This window comes from Sinocyclocheilus anshuiensis, unplaced genomic scaffold (genome assembly GCF_001515605.1).
Source record: "Sinocyclocheilus anshuiensis isolate Anshui unplaced genomic scaffold, SAMN03320099.WGS_v1.1 scaffold1618, whole genome shotgun sequence".
NCBI lineage: Eukaryota > Metazoa > Chordata > Actinopteri > Cypriniformes > Cyprinidae > Sinocyclocheilus > Sinocyclocheilus anshuiensis.
In genome coordinates, this window is record NW_015542418.1 from 38086 (window position 1) to 54249 (window position 16164).

Sequence of the window (16164 nt, forward strand, 5' to 3'; positions counted from 1 at the left end):
TAAAATAATAAAATAATTTTATTAAACTATTTTATTTCAACATTTATAAGCCGCATTTCTCTTTTTTATTTAAAGTTGAAGTACTAAAATAAGTATAAGTAATAAAGAACAATGAGTAACTACCATACTAAAAAGACTTATTAAAAATAATAATAAAATAAAAAAAAATAAAAAAAAATAATAAATAATAAAAAAAAATAAGTTACTAAAACTTGAACTAAAATTAAAGTGGAAACAGAAAATATAAAAATAAAAATCTTCAAAATTCAAAATATTATCAAAAACTATAATAGTCAAATCAAGTCAGATCACCTTTATTTATATAGTGCTTTATACAATCCAGATTGTGTTCATGCAGTTTTACAGTATTAAACAGGAAAAGAGTGTGACGATATTGCAAGAGGAAGACAGTAAACACTCAGGGAAGCTATATTACTAATTTGGTAGCCATAACTACACAAGTGCATGTTTTTAATCATTTCGACTTCACTGTATTATTTGTGCTCATGGGTCTGTGTTTGTCTTTGCAGAGTATCCTGCATGCAAGGCCAATGAGTTCCGCTGTGATAACGGCCGCTGTCTGATCCAGAAATCCTGGGAGTGTGACGGAGAGTTCGACTGTCACGATCACTCAGACGAAGCTCCTAAAAATCCTCACTGCAACGGGCCTGGTATGAACTAAATGCTAATCTGGCTGGATATCTCTGGCCCCGTTCCAAATGACAAAGCTCACCGTCTGTTCAACAGTCTGTGTGGCTTCATGCTACCAAAGTGTGAAGGAGCACTGAAAGAACTGAGAGCGTTTGGGATAAACTAGTGCTGAGTCACAGAACAATGCAGACAAACTCATACTAAATCAAACTGAGTATCTTTGAAAAGGCTTTGGTTACAGTAGAAACCTGCAGGGCCGGGCGAATCTGTGCATGCATTTAACGGTTCTCTCTTTCTTTCAAGCAGAAAAGAAATGTAATGACACGGCGTATGCATGTGGGAACGGTAAATGCATCAGTGAGACGTTACTGTGCAATCACGATGATGACTGTGGCGACGGTACAGATGAGCTGAACTGCTTCATTAATGAATGCCTGAACAGTAAACTGAGCGGCTGCTCTCAGCAGTGTGAGGACCTGAAGATCGGATTCAAGGTAAACATTTCTAGATCATGTTTCATGTTTTACAGCATACTATTATTTATTTAATTGTTCTTTACTTTCACAATTCATCATTTAGTAAATTTGCCCATTGCACTGCCAGTATTTTTTCTCTTAATTAGTATTTTGTTAATTTAACTTAATTGAAAAACAAAGAAAAGAAAAAAGCCAACACTAGCATTTTTGATCATTTTCACAAAACTTCACAGTCCTAACCCACTTGCTGGGTCGACATTTCATTGGGTAACATCAGCCAGTTTTGATTGATTTATATGCTGTTTAATGTTTGATGATTGTGCTATTTCACATATGCATTTGCTTACTTTGCCTTATTTTGATCCCGAGATTCAGTACTCTTTCAGAAGATGTGTTATAGCCGTACAACAACCGTACAACAGTGAAAACACGGAAAATTCCACCAATGGCAGGGAAAGAGTTAAACATCCCTAATAAAACATAAATTGTTGCCTTGATGGATGTAAAATATGGTCATGCACAATATGTGCTTTATAAGTACTAATAAACAGCCAGCATGTTAATAATAGTCATGCTAATAAACTAATAGTGAGAATTTGTCCCTAAAGTGTTACTAAAGTTTGGGTACGAGACAAGGGTAAAACGATGAAGTCTACAAATAAAAAGCATTTATAAAGTAGCAAAAAGTGCAATAAATAATATAAATCAATTTATAAATCAGCAAAAAGAGTGTATGAAGTAAAAGATGCATCCATTTGTGCCTTTGTTGGTTCCTTCATATAAATGCAATCACCACTGCGATCATAAAATGAACAGGTATCCCTCACACTGGCACAATCCGATGCTTACCGTTCTTGTGTGTTCCTCTCTCCAGTGCAGATGCCACGCTGGCTTTAGACTGAAGGATGATGGGAAGACGTGTGTAGATGTGGACGAGTGCTCCACCACGTATCCCTGCACACAGCACTGCATCAACACACACGGCAGCTTCCGCTGTGTGTGTGTGGATGGCTTCCAGCTCAGCCCCTCCGACCCCACCGTCTGCAAGTCCACCTCCGGTACGAGGCAGACGGCCAATCTGTCCAGGACATTTGTGACCGTGTTGCATTGTAGGACGGTTAAACTAGATACTTGGCTTGAGGGCCGCTTGTGAAAATACGAAAAGTACACTTTCCAAAGGAATTCAGCACTGGATTTGCCATTTGCAATGTAGATCAATCATTATAAAAGATTTGAGTTACAGATAGTTCACTTTTTAAATAAGTGTCATGTTATGGTGTTTCTTTTTACTGTCATTGGTCTTCATTTCCTCTCGCTTCGTTGTATAGACGAGGAGCCATTCCTCATCTTTGCTAACCGGTATTACCTGAGAAAGCTCAACTTGGACGGCTCAAACTACACACTTTTAAAGCAGGTATGATTTGACACTAGTTGTTCAAACATTTCGTTCCAGTTGTTTGCCTGGTTCCTCATGAATGCTCTTCATTCGCAGGGTCTGAACAATGCTGTTGCGTTGGACTTCGACTACAGGCAGCAGATGATCTATTGGACGGATGTGACGACTCAAGGCAGTATGATTCGACGCATGCACATCAACGGCAGCGATGTTCAGGTGATTTGCATGCAACTGCATTGTGTTTTGAATATTAAAGGGATAGCTCATCCCAAAATGAACTTTTGTTGAAAATGTACTCACCCTCAGGCCATCCCAGATGTACTCTAGATGAGTTTCTTTCTTCATGGGAAAAGATTTGGAGAAATGTAGCATTGCATCAGTGTCTCAGCAATGGATGCTCTGCAGTGAATGGGTGCCGTCAGAATGAGAGTCCAAACAGCTGATAAAACCACTACAATAATCCACAAGTAATCCACAGCACTCCAGTCCATCAGTTAACATCTTGAGAAGACCAAATCTGTGTTTGCAAGAAAGTCCTCTATCCATAATATCGTAATCTCGCCTGAATCAGGAGAGAAATCTGCACAGATCAAGCACCGTTTACAAGCCAAAATGGTCCAAAACAGTCTAGGTGTGTGGTTTTTGATGTGAAAGACAACAGGAGATGGACTTTTTCACTGGAGGAAGCGTTATTATGCATTATTGAGTCGTATTTTGGCCAAAATCAACAAGTAAAAATCAAAAGTTAAAAAAACAAGTAATGGTTTTGTTTCTTACAGACACGCAGCAGACGTTAACTGATTGTTATGATGATTTTATCAGCTGTTCGGACTCTCATTCTCATTTAAAAACTAAATCTATTCTGAAGCTGGACATTGGTTTGACTCTGCTGCAGGTTCTCCATCGCACGTCTCTCAGCAACCCTGATGGTCTGGCTGTTGATTGGGTCGGGGGTAACCTGTATTGGTGTGATAAGGGGCGGGACACTATTGAGGTGTCGAAGCTGAACGGAGCATACAGGACGGTGCTGGTCAACTCGGGACTAAGGGAACCCAGAGCCATAGCTGTGGACATCCGCAATGGGTAAACACTGAAAATGCCTTAATTGCTTTCTTTTTTCATTATTTTGTTCCCATCTTCCTGTTTGTGCTAATAAAGATCATAAAGTGTGAGTGTCTGTCTTTGTCAGGTACCTGTACTGGTCTGACTGGGGTGATAATCCTCATATCGGCCGCATTGGGATGGACGGCAGCAACAGAAGTGTGATCATACAGGACAAGATAACATGGCCCAACGGTCTCACTCTGGACTTCATCAATGATCGCATCTACTGGGCAGACGCCAGAGAGGACTACATCGAGTTTGCCAGCTTAGACGGATCCAACAGACATACAGGTGAAGACCAAAACTCAAATATAAGCTATTGTGTGAAGGGGTCACAAGTTATCAGAGCTGTATTTTTTGACTTATTTTTTTTGTATTCAGTACAGCAGCAAGACTGACTGTAGTTAAACTGTAGTTAAGAGGATAGTATAAAATAACTTACACTTTAGCAATTTACCAATTTTAGCATATCTTCCATATGACTAGTTGAAAAAGAAGCAAAGCAAGCTTTTCATGACTGGATAACTAACTGTTATACAATCATAAAATAACAAAATATATACTAATGATTTTTAAGAAGTCTCTGATGCTTACCAAGACTTCACTTATTTGATAAAAATACAGTATTAATAGTAATATTTTGAATTATTATTATTATTATAATTGACCTGTTTTCCATTTTAATATTTTTTTTTAATGTAATTTATTCCTGTGATCAAAGCTGAATTTTCAGCATCATTACTCCAGTCTTCAGTGTCACATGATCTTCAGAAATCATTCTAATATGCTGCTTTGCTGCTCAAGAAACATTTCTGATTATTATCAATGTTGAAAACAGATGTGGTGCTTCATATTTTTTGTGGAAACTGTGATACATTTTCAGGATTTTTTGGATGAATAGAAAGTTCAAAAGACCAAAATTAGTTTGAAATATAAATAGTTTGTAACATTATAAATGTCTTAACTGTGATTTTTGCTGATTTTAATGCATCATTGCTTAATTCTCACTTACCCCAAACTTTTGAACAGTAGTATATAAAATAATTAGTGCTGTCAAACGATTAATCGCATCCCAAATAAGTTTTTTGTTTACATAATATATGAGTGTGTACTGCGTATATTTATTATGTATATATAAATACAAACGCATGCCTGTATATATTGGAAAATATTTACGTTTATATTATATTTATACATTTATATATATATATATATATATATATATATATTGTGCATTTGAACGTTTAAGCACAAGGCGCGAAAAATAACTCAAGTTTAGACTGGCGCTGTACGAGCAGGTGTGCGCCACGCGAATCAGGCCGTAACCGTCTTAATGCTCGCATTTGCCAAAATGAATTCTGCCCCACTGCTTAATGTCCCTGAACAGTTACATTTGTTTTTAAACCACAATGCTTAAAATGCGTTAAAATGAAAAGCTTAACCTACATCATGCCGCGCAAAACGATTGATAGGCTATATGGTTTATCTCTCAACCCATAAGCGAATATACTTTGTTCAAACACAAAAAGCAATATACATCCATCAAGTTGTTAACTTGTTAATCAAACTAACCTAAAATCTGTGGGGACGATGACGCTGTGATTTTATCTGCTCCATGTGCCCGGTCCACTTGCTGTTTCACAACTTCCACTCCATCATCAGCTTTAGTAAAATAACCTGATAGCTGGGAATTTTACTGACTCTCTAACACATGTTTTCCCCTCCCTCCTCAGTTTTTTAGAATAGCCCCTCTCTCACTTTCTTTTTAGAATACTTTACATTTTTACTTATCGAAGATTGCTCTTTGCATGACCATTTCCAGATTATGCCAGAACGAAGTGAAGAGAGGACGCAGATATTGCAGCGATCACCTCATTGTTACGTGGTGCACGGGTCGTTCAAAAGTAAAAATATAGAATAAATGCATTTGATTGTTAAACCAAATTCAAACGTTACGTTTCAATCTCAAATGGTAATGCATGGAATTTACGGAGATCACCTCATTGTTACGTGGTGCACGGGTCGTTCAAAAGTAAAAATATAGAATAAATGCATTTGATTGTTAAACCAAATTCAAACGTTACGTTTTAATCTCTAAAGGTAATGCATGGAATATATGGAAAAGCTCCACTAAATAATAGCGCTAATATGTGAGGGGCAGGGCTTTGGCAATCGGCGCTACCATGACCAGTCAAAATACCCCACAGCCAATCACGGGCCCCCTCCTTGTCCGGGCCCCGGGGCTTCAGCCCCGCCTAGCCCAATGGTTAATGCGGCCCTGTACACAGTACACATACATATATTATGTAAACAAAAACTTTTATTTTTTATTTGGGTAATCGTGATTAATCGTTTGACAGCACTAAAAATAATATATTATGTGATAATATAAAGTCTAAAGTCTGAATTAAAATAATAATTGTAAAATTCCTACAAAGTGCTTCAGGGAACTTTTAATGTGCTTCTGAGGAGAATATTTTATCTTCGATTATGCAAGGTCGCTGTGTGATGTTTGTGTAGTAAATAATCCCTGTGTTTGTGCTGCAGTTTTGACTCAGGACATCCCGCACATATTCGCCATGACTCTTTTTGAGGAGTACATCTACTGGACCGACTGGGAGACCAAGTCTATCAACAGAGCTCATAAAACACTGGGCACCAACAAGACCATGCTGATCAGCACCTTACACAGACCCATGGACGTCCACATCTACCACCCCTGCAGACAGCCAGAGGGTCAGGACACCACTGTCAAAGACACACTTCACTTACTGAGGCCAGCTTAGATGATCTTGTTTTATGCCTTGATGTTATAGGTTTAATGTAGCGCTCTCTTGTCTCCCGCTGTAGTCACAAATCACCCGTGCCAGACAGACAATGGCGGCTGCAGTAACTTGTGTCTGCTCTCTCCGGGCGGAGGTTATAAATGTGCCTGTCCCACGAACTTCTACCTGGCCGCTGATGGGAAGCAGTGCATGTCCAACTGCACCGCCAGCCAGGTGAGCACGTGATACTTGACCCAGATCATGACCTTAGACTTAAAGGGTTAGTTCACCCAAAAATGAAAATTCTGCCATTAATTACTCACCCTCGTGTCGTTCCAAACCCATACGACCTACGTTCATCTTCGGAACACAATTTAAGATATTTTTGATTAAATCTGAGGGCTCTCTGACCCTCCCATACACAGCAAGGTAACTACCACGTTCAAGGTCCAGAAAAGTACCAAGATCGCCGGCGCCGCCACACGCTCTGTCGCTCATGGTACTGTCATGAACGCGCGTCCACAAGTGACGCAGTAGAGACGAAAATGTGGAATAGCGTCGTTTATTTATTATTCTTCGCGCAAAACAGTATTCTCGTAGCTTCGTAACTTTACAGTTGAACCACTGATGTCACACGGACTACTTTGTCGATCATCTTGGTACTTTTCTGGACCTTGAACGTGGTAGTTACCTTGCTGTGTATGGGAGGGTCAGAGAGCCCTCAGATTTCATCAAAAAGATCTTAAATTGTGTTCCGAAGAAGATCGAAGGTCTTACGGGTTTTTCAGAATAGGGACAGAATTTTCATTTTTGGGTGAACTAACCCTTTAAACCCAGTCTAAATCAGAATGACACGTACCACATGTTCCTCCACATCTCTCATCAGTTTGTCTGCAAGAACGACAAGTGTATCCCGTTCTGGTGGAAGTGTGACACCGAGGACGACTGTGGCGACCGATCCGACGAGCCTGCCGACTGCCGTGAGTGATGTGGATTGTAGGAGACATATTTTCTCCCTGTAGCATAACTAAGATGTGTAATAAAAGCACATTTGTACATATTTCTTTCAACAGCTGAGTTTAAATGCAGACCAGGTCAGTTCCAGTGTGATACTGGGATCTGTACAAACCCAGCGTACATCTGTGACGGAGACAACGACTGCCAGGATAACTCTGACGAGGCCAACTGCGGTATGCTTCACCACACACCACCTCTGTTTTTCATCTGCGCAAAATGTCACAATGGATTTTTACTGTTACTTTACTGTACTTAAGTACATTTTTCAGATAGCTGTATTTTATCAGAATATTTTTATTTTGGAAAACCTTTACTTCACTATATTCCAAAACATAATATCACACTTTTTACTCCACTGAATTTCATAAAAACATATTGTTCCTTGTTATTTTGAACTGAAGAAATCAAGGCGTGATAGCGTTGTTGATTCGTGAACAAGCTGCTTCTTTTCAGTTGAATCATTTATGATCTAATTGCAGCTGTTCTAACTATGTAACTAGATAATGTTAAAATAATGCAAGTGAATGCTCATGCACAATCCTCTCTGCTATAGCAGTTCATATAATGATGTAATGAGATATATAACTAGTATATTTGCAAATCATTCTTCCTAAAATATTAACACATTTTGCCCTATGTGAAGTTTTTTGCACAGTTGCTTATGCATATTGAAATTTAATGTTATAATAGCATATGTTTTGGTAATAAAATAAAACTTATTTGCAGATCAGTACAAATTTGATCTCTTCATCCACTAATCTTAGATAAGTAAAACTGCAAAATAAATAAACATTAACAACAGTACATTTTACTTTCTTAACTTGACCTTACTTTAAAAATCAAGTACTTACTCACGTAAAATTGAAAATGAGTACTTATTGGAGTAATATTTTATGAGGGTACCTGCACTTAAACTAAAGTACTTGATATGTATACTTTGTCTACCAGACTTCAGATATCCAGAACAGTATTTACAGAATATGCACAAACAGTATTAATACTGTGCTCGTGAACTATAGGATTATTCAGAATATTGTTAATAGTAAGTACAAGTAGTGTATTTATTGAACACTATAGGGTTTTTTAGAATATTGCTATTGCTGCTGTTTTTAAAGAGCTTGACTTTGTGCCTATAAGTACACTGTATTATATGTGGTAAGATTGCGGTAACACATTACCACTTGAGAATAATTGCTTTAATAAGTAATGTTATATTTTCCCATCTTTTGACTGAAAATATGACTTTCCCTCAGCTGCCTCCAATAGGGCAATAAGCATATCACCTTTGTTACTCCACTAATGTGTTTGTATGTGTGATTTGCAGATATTCACGTGTGTTTGCCCAGTCAGTTTAAATGCACCAATCCCAGTCGCTGTATTCCTGGAATATTCCGCTGTAACGGCCAAGACAACTGCGGGGAAGGAGAGGATGAGAAAGACTGCCGTGAGTTTCATTATAAGACAATAAGACATAAAAATGAGAAGACAAAAAAAAGCCTTTTGTGTTTTAATAATCTCACAAAGCCATGCTGTGACTTTGATTTTAATGTGATCAGTTGTATCGCCACTCACACATACATACATCACAGACCTTCTATTGTTGTCCTCTGGAAGATAGAAGAACGTGTAGAGTGTTTGCTCATCTGAAAGATCATTGGGGTCAGTGAGATATTTAATTATTTTGTATTACTTTTTTAAGAAATTAATACTTTTATCCAGCAAGGATGCATTAAATGGGTCAAAAGTGACAACAAATGCATTCATAATATTACAAAATATTTATTTTCTGTAATGAGCTGAATCAGGTATGTTTGATGAGGGAGATATCCAAAGGGGCTCCAGGATTAGGATTGATTGAAAAATGTTTCTTTGAACTACGGATCGCAAGGAAATGTGATTAGAATCTAAGAGCAGCTTTAATATAAGCACATGAAGATGATACAGGAGTGAAGCTAGTTAATAACTTGAAGAAAAAAAACAAGGAAGCCAACCGCAAATGCAAAACATCAAGACAATATCAGACAAATGACTAAGGAAACAAAGGGCTATATATACGAAGGGAATAACGAGGAGCTACACAAAAAAACAGGTGTGAACAATCAGAAACTATGGAAATATAATCAGTCACTCTGGAAACGAAAAGGAACAGGAATTAAACACTGAAAAACTTGAACACAAACACCAAAACGAATCAAAATATACTTCAAAGTAAAAGTCCTTAGAAACATAGAACACAGCTAGCACAATAAAAAAGAAAGGAATGTCCAGGTCACAGGAAGGTAATGGTGGCTCCCAGGTGAGAAAAGCCAGGACCACTGAACGGGAGAGGTCTGAGGCAGAGCCGGGGGATTTAGAGGGGCATGGCAAGGTAGAGCCGGTGTGACTGAGGACAGTGGTGGAGCCAGAAGACGGGGGTCACAGCGGTGAAGCTGGAGGACTGGGGAGAACCGGCAGAGCAGCAGCAATTGGGGGAGTCAGGGTAGCTGATGTAGAAGATCCTGATTGAGGAGGAAGGGCTAGGGAGATGGATGAGACTGGTGAGTCATTTGTGCTGGATGGAACCAGTGGAGGGAAGCCAAGGAAATGGCTAGAACCAAGTTGAACTGAAGTCAACCAAGCTGGATGTGACTGGCAAAAAATTTTGGGGAGGCAGCCTCAGTGGCTGGGACAAAGAGAGTAATTAACTGCTCAGATAGGACTCTTGGGGTGAAAATAATTATGGGAAGAGTCTGCAGTTTTGACCTGACTGCAGGTGTTGGCTCTTGGATGGACAGGGAGGTCAGCGCTGACTCCAGGATGGACAGGGCGGTGGGAGATGGCTCTGGGACAAACCATCCTTGTGTTCTATCTGTGCAAAAATAAATAAATAAATAAATAGATCAATTCAAAGACTGGAGCAGACCCTTGTATGAGCTCTGGGGCTGAAGCAGACTCTGACATGAGCTCTGGGGCTGGAGTGGATATTAGAAGGTTGGAATTCTCCTCCACCTCACCCAGCTCTACAAAGTCACAAAATATCTCTCAAAGACATAGAAAAAGGAACTTAGGGACCTGTCCAGTAAGTGCACAGAGTTTGCCAGATGGAAGAACTCACAGGTGTGGTTTTCAGGGTATTGAGCATCCTAGGTGAGGAGGAGGAGTTGTTCCACTGCTAGAGCCATAATATTTGGTCCAAACTTCTGTCATGGTTTCCAAGCAGACATGGTTTGGATGTAAGTGCAGTTTTAATGTAAACGTGAAGATGATACAGGAGTGAATTTGCAACAGTCTATATAGGAAATAACAAGAGGCTAAACAAGAAAACAAATGCATACAATCAGAAACCATGGAAACGTAATCAACAGCTCTGGAAACTGAGGAACAGAAATTAAACATGGGAAAACTTGAACACAAATACCAAAAATATACTTCAGTCCATAGTAAAAGTCTTTAGAAACAGAATGCAGATGGAACATGACATCTCTATTACCAGCGCAGCATATTAGAATGATTTCTGAATGATCATGTGACACCGAAGACTGGGGAGTATAGCAGGGAGACGAAGTGTCTCGTTCCCTTTCAGGGATCTATGGGTACAGACATAACCTGAGACGTTCCCTCTCAAGGGAACTCGAAACGCTGTGGGAAAGACCATACTGGCCATACTGACGAATACCTGTCTACCATGAATCATGGTGAGCAAAGCTAAGAGAGGAGAACTTAAAAGCTTGGCAGAGATCCCAGGTCTAAATAATAGAACCTGATGAATGTGAGTGAGGAAGAATGGCCCGCCACATCACAAATGTCCTGCAGGGACACCCCTGAAAGAAAGGGTTTAGAAGCCACCATCCTTTGCATTGAGTGCACCAACGGTCACTAACAGGTTTTTTTCCCAATGACTGACCACCCAAAGGGGTTCTAGTGAGCAGCTTTGGCAACCACGTACGTATACCATTAAGGTGGAGGGAGATAACCTTGTTGTGAATCACTCCAGCACTGAACCAACCAGGCAGTAAACTGGGTCCTGCTGTCGATTTCCACACCAAACGAACAGTGCCCACTTCAAGGCGTTCTGTTTCCTCATGGAGGAAGCTCTGGAGTGGAGTATGTTCTCAGCAACCTCAGCTGAGAGACCAGAATCTGTAAGTTGTGCCCTCTCTGTGGCCACACCCATAGCGTCCATAACTCCAGGTGAAGGATTGAGCCCCCTGCCTAAGACAAAAGGTCCCACCTAACCGGAACCTCCCATGGAAAGCCGTCGAGGAGGGCCTTGGTCTGAGAACCATACTCGAGCCGGCCAGAACAAGGCTACTAGTAACAGATGGACCCTGTCCTGGTGAGCTCTCTCCAGAACACCTGACAGCAGAGCAATTGAGGGAAATGCATACAGACGCAGCCTCAGCAATGCCTGTACCATGGCATCCAGTTCGAGAGAAGTTCACATGAGGGAAAACCAGAGCAGACATTGGCTGTTTACATGCACAATTTTTGTTTCAATCAGACTGAATTCAATTCAATTCAATTTATGAATCTGAAAGTAGTGTTCACATGAAGGCTAAATAAAGTGATCGGGTTGATGTGCATGTTTATATGTCACAAGCTTCAAATTAGAATACATTTTTTTGGACATGAGCACACTGAACAAATATAGAGTTTCCCCGTTTGCACATCATAACCACTCTCCGACATGGTTTCTTTATTTGTTTTAAACTGCGGAATTAATATGTATCCATTTCTGGATAAATATTACATATCAACCACTGTGCCATGCTGCTTATATGTCGTCCCTGGATGAGAATCCGAAACAAGGACTGGTGGGATGTTGTCCTGCTCCACTTCACAGACGCTGAGTGAAAGGAGAGTTTTATAATGACAGGACATTAATTTATACAACTCTTTATCAACGGAAAGAATGGCTCGTTCGGCGCGTCATGTGTCATTATGCTATTTCGGTGTCATTGCACATGCGCAGTCCTTTCAGTTTCGGTTTTCAATTCGATCAAGTGTTTTAGAAAAGGAATAAACCACCCCTTTCAATCCGATCAAAATCTCATTCAGATTGTGCTCAATCGGATCGATTAAGGTGTTTACATGAAGGTTTTCAGTCCGATTGAGCCGTCAATCCGATTACTGACGGATTATTTGGTTGCATGTAAACGTAGCCAGTGTGTCGTTTCTTGAGACGCAAACAAGTCCACTTCTGCCTGGCCGAACTCCCTCCAAATCTGCTCCACCCCCTTGGGAGACCAGTTTTCCTTGAGCCTACAGGAGGATCTGGTGTGCAACTTGCAAAATGGATGCTGTAAGAGACCACAGATGTGTTGTCTGTACGAACAAGCACATGATGGCCTCTCGGGTCTGGGAGAAAGTATTTCAATGCTCAGAACACAGCCAGCATTTCCAGGCAATTGATGTGCCACAAGAGATGATGTCTCCCCACAGACCTGAGCTGAGCGAACAATTCGTGATCGCTCCTCAACCAGTGAAAGCGTCTGTTGTAAGCGTTACGCGATGACAACCATCTGTTGTAAGCGTTACGCGATGACAAGGAGCTCCCAACACAAGGACCCTGGGACAAGAACCAAGGCTTCTTCCACATGAATGTATGGCATTATCCCTGTTGAAAAAAACAGCACATGCTGGTTAGGTATGTTTTGAAGCATGGCTGCTGGGTTGCGCTGGGTTTACTCAGAACACAGCCAGCATTTCCAGGCAATTGATGTGCCACAAGAGATGATGTCTCCCCACAGACCTGAGCTGAGCGAACAATTCGTGATCGCTCCTCAACCAGTGAAAGCGTCTGTTGTAAGCGTTACGCGATGACAACCATCTGTTGTAAGCGTTACGCGATGACAAGGAGCTCCCAACACAAGGACCCTGGGACAAGAACCAAGGCTTCTTCCACATGAATGTATGGCATTATCCCTGTTGAAAAAAACAGCACATGCTGGTTAGGTATGTTTTGAAGCATGGCTGCTGGTTTGAGCTGGTTTAAGCTGGTCCTTAGCTGGTCATGAACTGGTTTAAGCTGGTCCTTAGCTGGTCATGTGCTGGTCCTAAACTGGTCCTAAGCAACTAGCTCCTGCTCACGACCAGCTTAGGACCAGCACATGACCAGCTTAAACCAGCTCAAACCAGCAGCCATGCTTCAAAACATACCTAACCAGCATATGCTGTGTTTTTTAACAGGGGTGTGTGACCTTGATCAAGCGAAGTGGGTTGCCCCTCAGGGAAAATCCCTTGGTTCTGAGCCACCACTGCAAAGGTCTCATGGACAGCAGGCCAAAAGGTATCACATTGGATGCTGCTGCCATCAGACCCAACAATCTCTAAAACTGTTTTACAGTGAGTGACTGGCCTAGCCTCAATCCGTTTACGGCTACAAGAATCGAATCGATATGAGCAGGAGACAGACGTGCCTATATCATCATCAAATCCCATATCACGCCAAGATAAGTGGTCCTCTGTACTGGAAAAAGCACACTCTTCTTGGCCTGCAGGCTTAACCCATCACAGGGATCACAGAAAGCAACACTCTGCTTCTGAGTGGTGCAATACCAGGAGCTGTTCCCTCCCAGCAGCCCCCAAGACCTGAGGTCGGCAAGGGAGGTGGCGCTGGAATGCTGCTGCCTGCTATTTAACCTCCAACAACTTGTCGACGACTAAGGTGACAGCGGCACTGAACAGGCCAGAAGGTGCACGTGGAGCATCCAGGAGGAAAAACTTGCCCTTCTCTATGATGTCAGACAAGTTCATAGTTTCCATCCATGGCCACCAGGGCTTCCATAGAATGGCTGATGTCTCTAGCCGTCTCCTTATTGGACCGAAGAGACAAATCGGTGGCCTGGTCCAGTTCTTGGATTGTTTCCGTACCTACCCCCTCGCTCTCATCAAGGTCTTTTAACAGGTCAGCCTGGTATGCCTGCAGACATCCCTTGGCTTGACCTGCCACCTTACCCACCAGAGCCGAAGTTGTTCTACATGGCTTGGTGGGTAATGTTGGAGACTTAAGAGACGATGCTGTATCAAGGGACAGATCGCTCGCAAGCATCTGCTCCACCTTAGGCATCGCCCCATAGCCCTGATCATTCAACCCCTTGATGTTTGCATTGTCTGATACATTAGGGCTGAAGAGCTGGGCTGAATATGGTTTATTTTATATAAGGCAGAGCCCATCTCTCACTAGATCAGTTTGCGAGTCCCACAATCTCAATCGCTGCTCTGCCTCGACTGCAGCGGGACCGGAACCGTGTGTGTTCCCACCCGTAATGTAGCGCGGGGCAGGGAGGAACACACAATCATGTAGATTTATAGGCCTTATTTAGACTCTTTGCTCACCATATTTTACTTATTTGACATTGATTGTGCACTGGCACAGACAAACAAACATAAACTCCGACTGACATACACAGAATGCTTGCTGAAGACAGAGAAGCTAATGCTGTTTGTTCCACTTTTAAGCGACTTGGGGTCGGATTCACGAAAATCTTCTTAAGAAATAAGTTAAGAAATTTCTTAAAATAAATTCCACGAAGTTCGTAAGAATGTTCTTAAGTGCAATTCTTGAAAAATTCTTAGTAAGTTCTCAAATAAATTCTTAAGAACATCTTAATTTTTTTCTTAAGAAGAAAATAACAGTCGTTATCTGAGTGAATACATGACGCACTGATGAACTCACACTTTATTGTCTTTTTGCGCTTCCTGCAAATTACCCTAATAATCTTAATAAGCACGCACATTATTTTCGTCGTGAGTTTGACTGGCACTCAGCTTCACATTTTTAATGCGCCGTGTTTTTGAACAGTTACTTTTAAAATAGCCTGTCTCAAGCTACAGCGATATGTTTAATTCATTTTTGTGCTGTGTTTTTGCGCTCTCATCCGAGTGAACGCTTCCGGTATGTGTGTCCGCGCTGCTACAGCAAACGCATCCTGCGCATTCATATGCGCTGAATAATGCAAAAGATTAATTTCTTCTTAAGAATGTTTCATGAATCCGGCCACTGGTTTCTACATCACCCTGCCCGTGACGTCTCGCCGCTCCATTGGACTGATTTCACACATGCTTCAATCAAGAGCCAGAGGCGCTCCCACAGTGTTTTGATGCAGCACAAGTTCCTTTGAAAAGCAAATGAAAATTGTCATCATTTACTCACCCTCGTATCGTTCCAAACCCATAAGACTTTGGTTCATCTTTGAAACACAAATTAAGACATTTTTAACTTAGATGGGTTAGAACTTAGAGAATTTTAAAGATTATAAAGGGTTTGTAAAACAAACAAATTAATATGAATCGAGTGGATTAATTCTTGTGAAGAGATACAATTGCTTTAAAGCGTAAATTAAATCTGTTCACTATATATTTACACACATACAGAGAGCTCAGACATGCAAGTGTGATGCACAAGAGCCAGTGAGGTTTGTTCTAGTGTATGATGCACACAAAAGCTTCTGCGTTTACTATATGTGATTTGCTCCATGCACTGTAGTTGTCAGACTCTGTTCCATGTCTTGTATGTTTTCTTCCCCCACGTGCTCCCTGTGTGACATTATGCCCTTATTTGGTTATCTTCCTGTTCCTGTCATCATAGTTCATTAGTTTCTCCCTGTGTCTCATTATTAGTTATCCTCCTCAACTGTCTGCCCCTCGTTATCGGCCCTATTTGAGTTTTAGCCCGTTCTGTTCTCCCTTGTCCGGAATTGTTCGTCTTATGCCGAGTTCACACTGCACGATTTTAGCCCGATTTTTCACTCGCCGACAGGTTTTGCGAAATCGC

At 41.0% G+C, this 16164-nt stretch overlaps 1 protein-coding gene across 1 annotated transcript in view; it reads left to right on the forward strand.

The window, feature by feature from the left end:
• Positions 1-16164, forward strand: part of LOC107693472 (low-density lipoprotein receptor-related protein 1-like) — a 75991-nt gene that overhangs the window by 32596 nt on the left and 27231 nt on the right. The window contains exons 27-38 of the mRNA XM_016492878.1: positions 531-671; positions 958-1145; positions 2002-2185; positions 2456-2541; positions 2620-2739; positions 3419-3606; positions 3713-3918; positions 6175-6363; positions 6478-6626; positions 7279-7372; positions 7466-7582; positions 8734-9033. Of these exons, the coding sequence (XP_016348364.1) occupies positions 531-671; positions 958-1145; positions 2002-2185; positions 2456-2541; positions 2620-2739; positions 3419-3606; positions 3713-3918; positions 6175-6363; positions 6478-6626; positions 7279-7372; positions 7466-7582; positions 8734-9033 (1962 nt within the window). The remainder of the gene's footprint in view (positions 1-530; positions 672-957; positions 1146-2001; positions 2186-2455; positions 2542-2619; positions 2740-3418; positions 3607-3712; positions 3919-6174; positions 6364-6477; positions 6627-7278; positions 7373-7465; positions 7583-8733; positions 9034-16164) is intronic.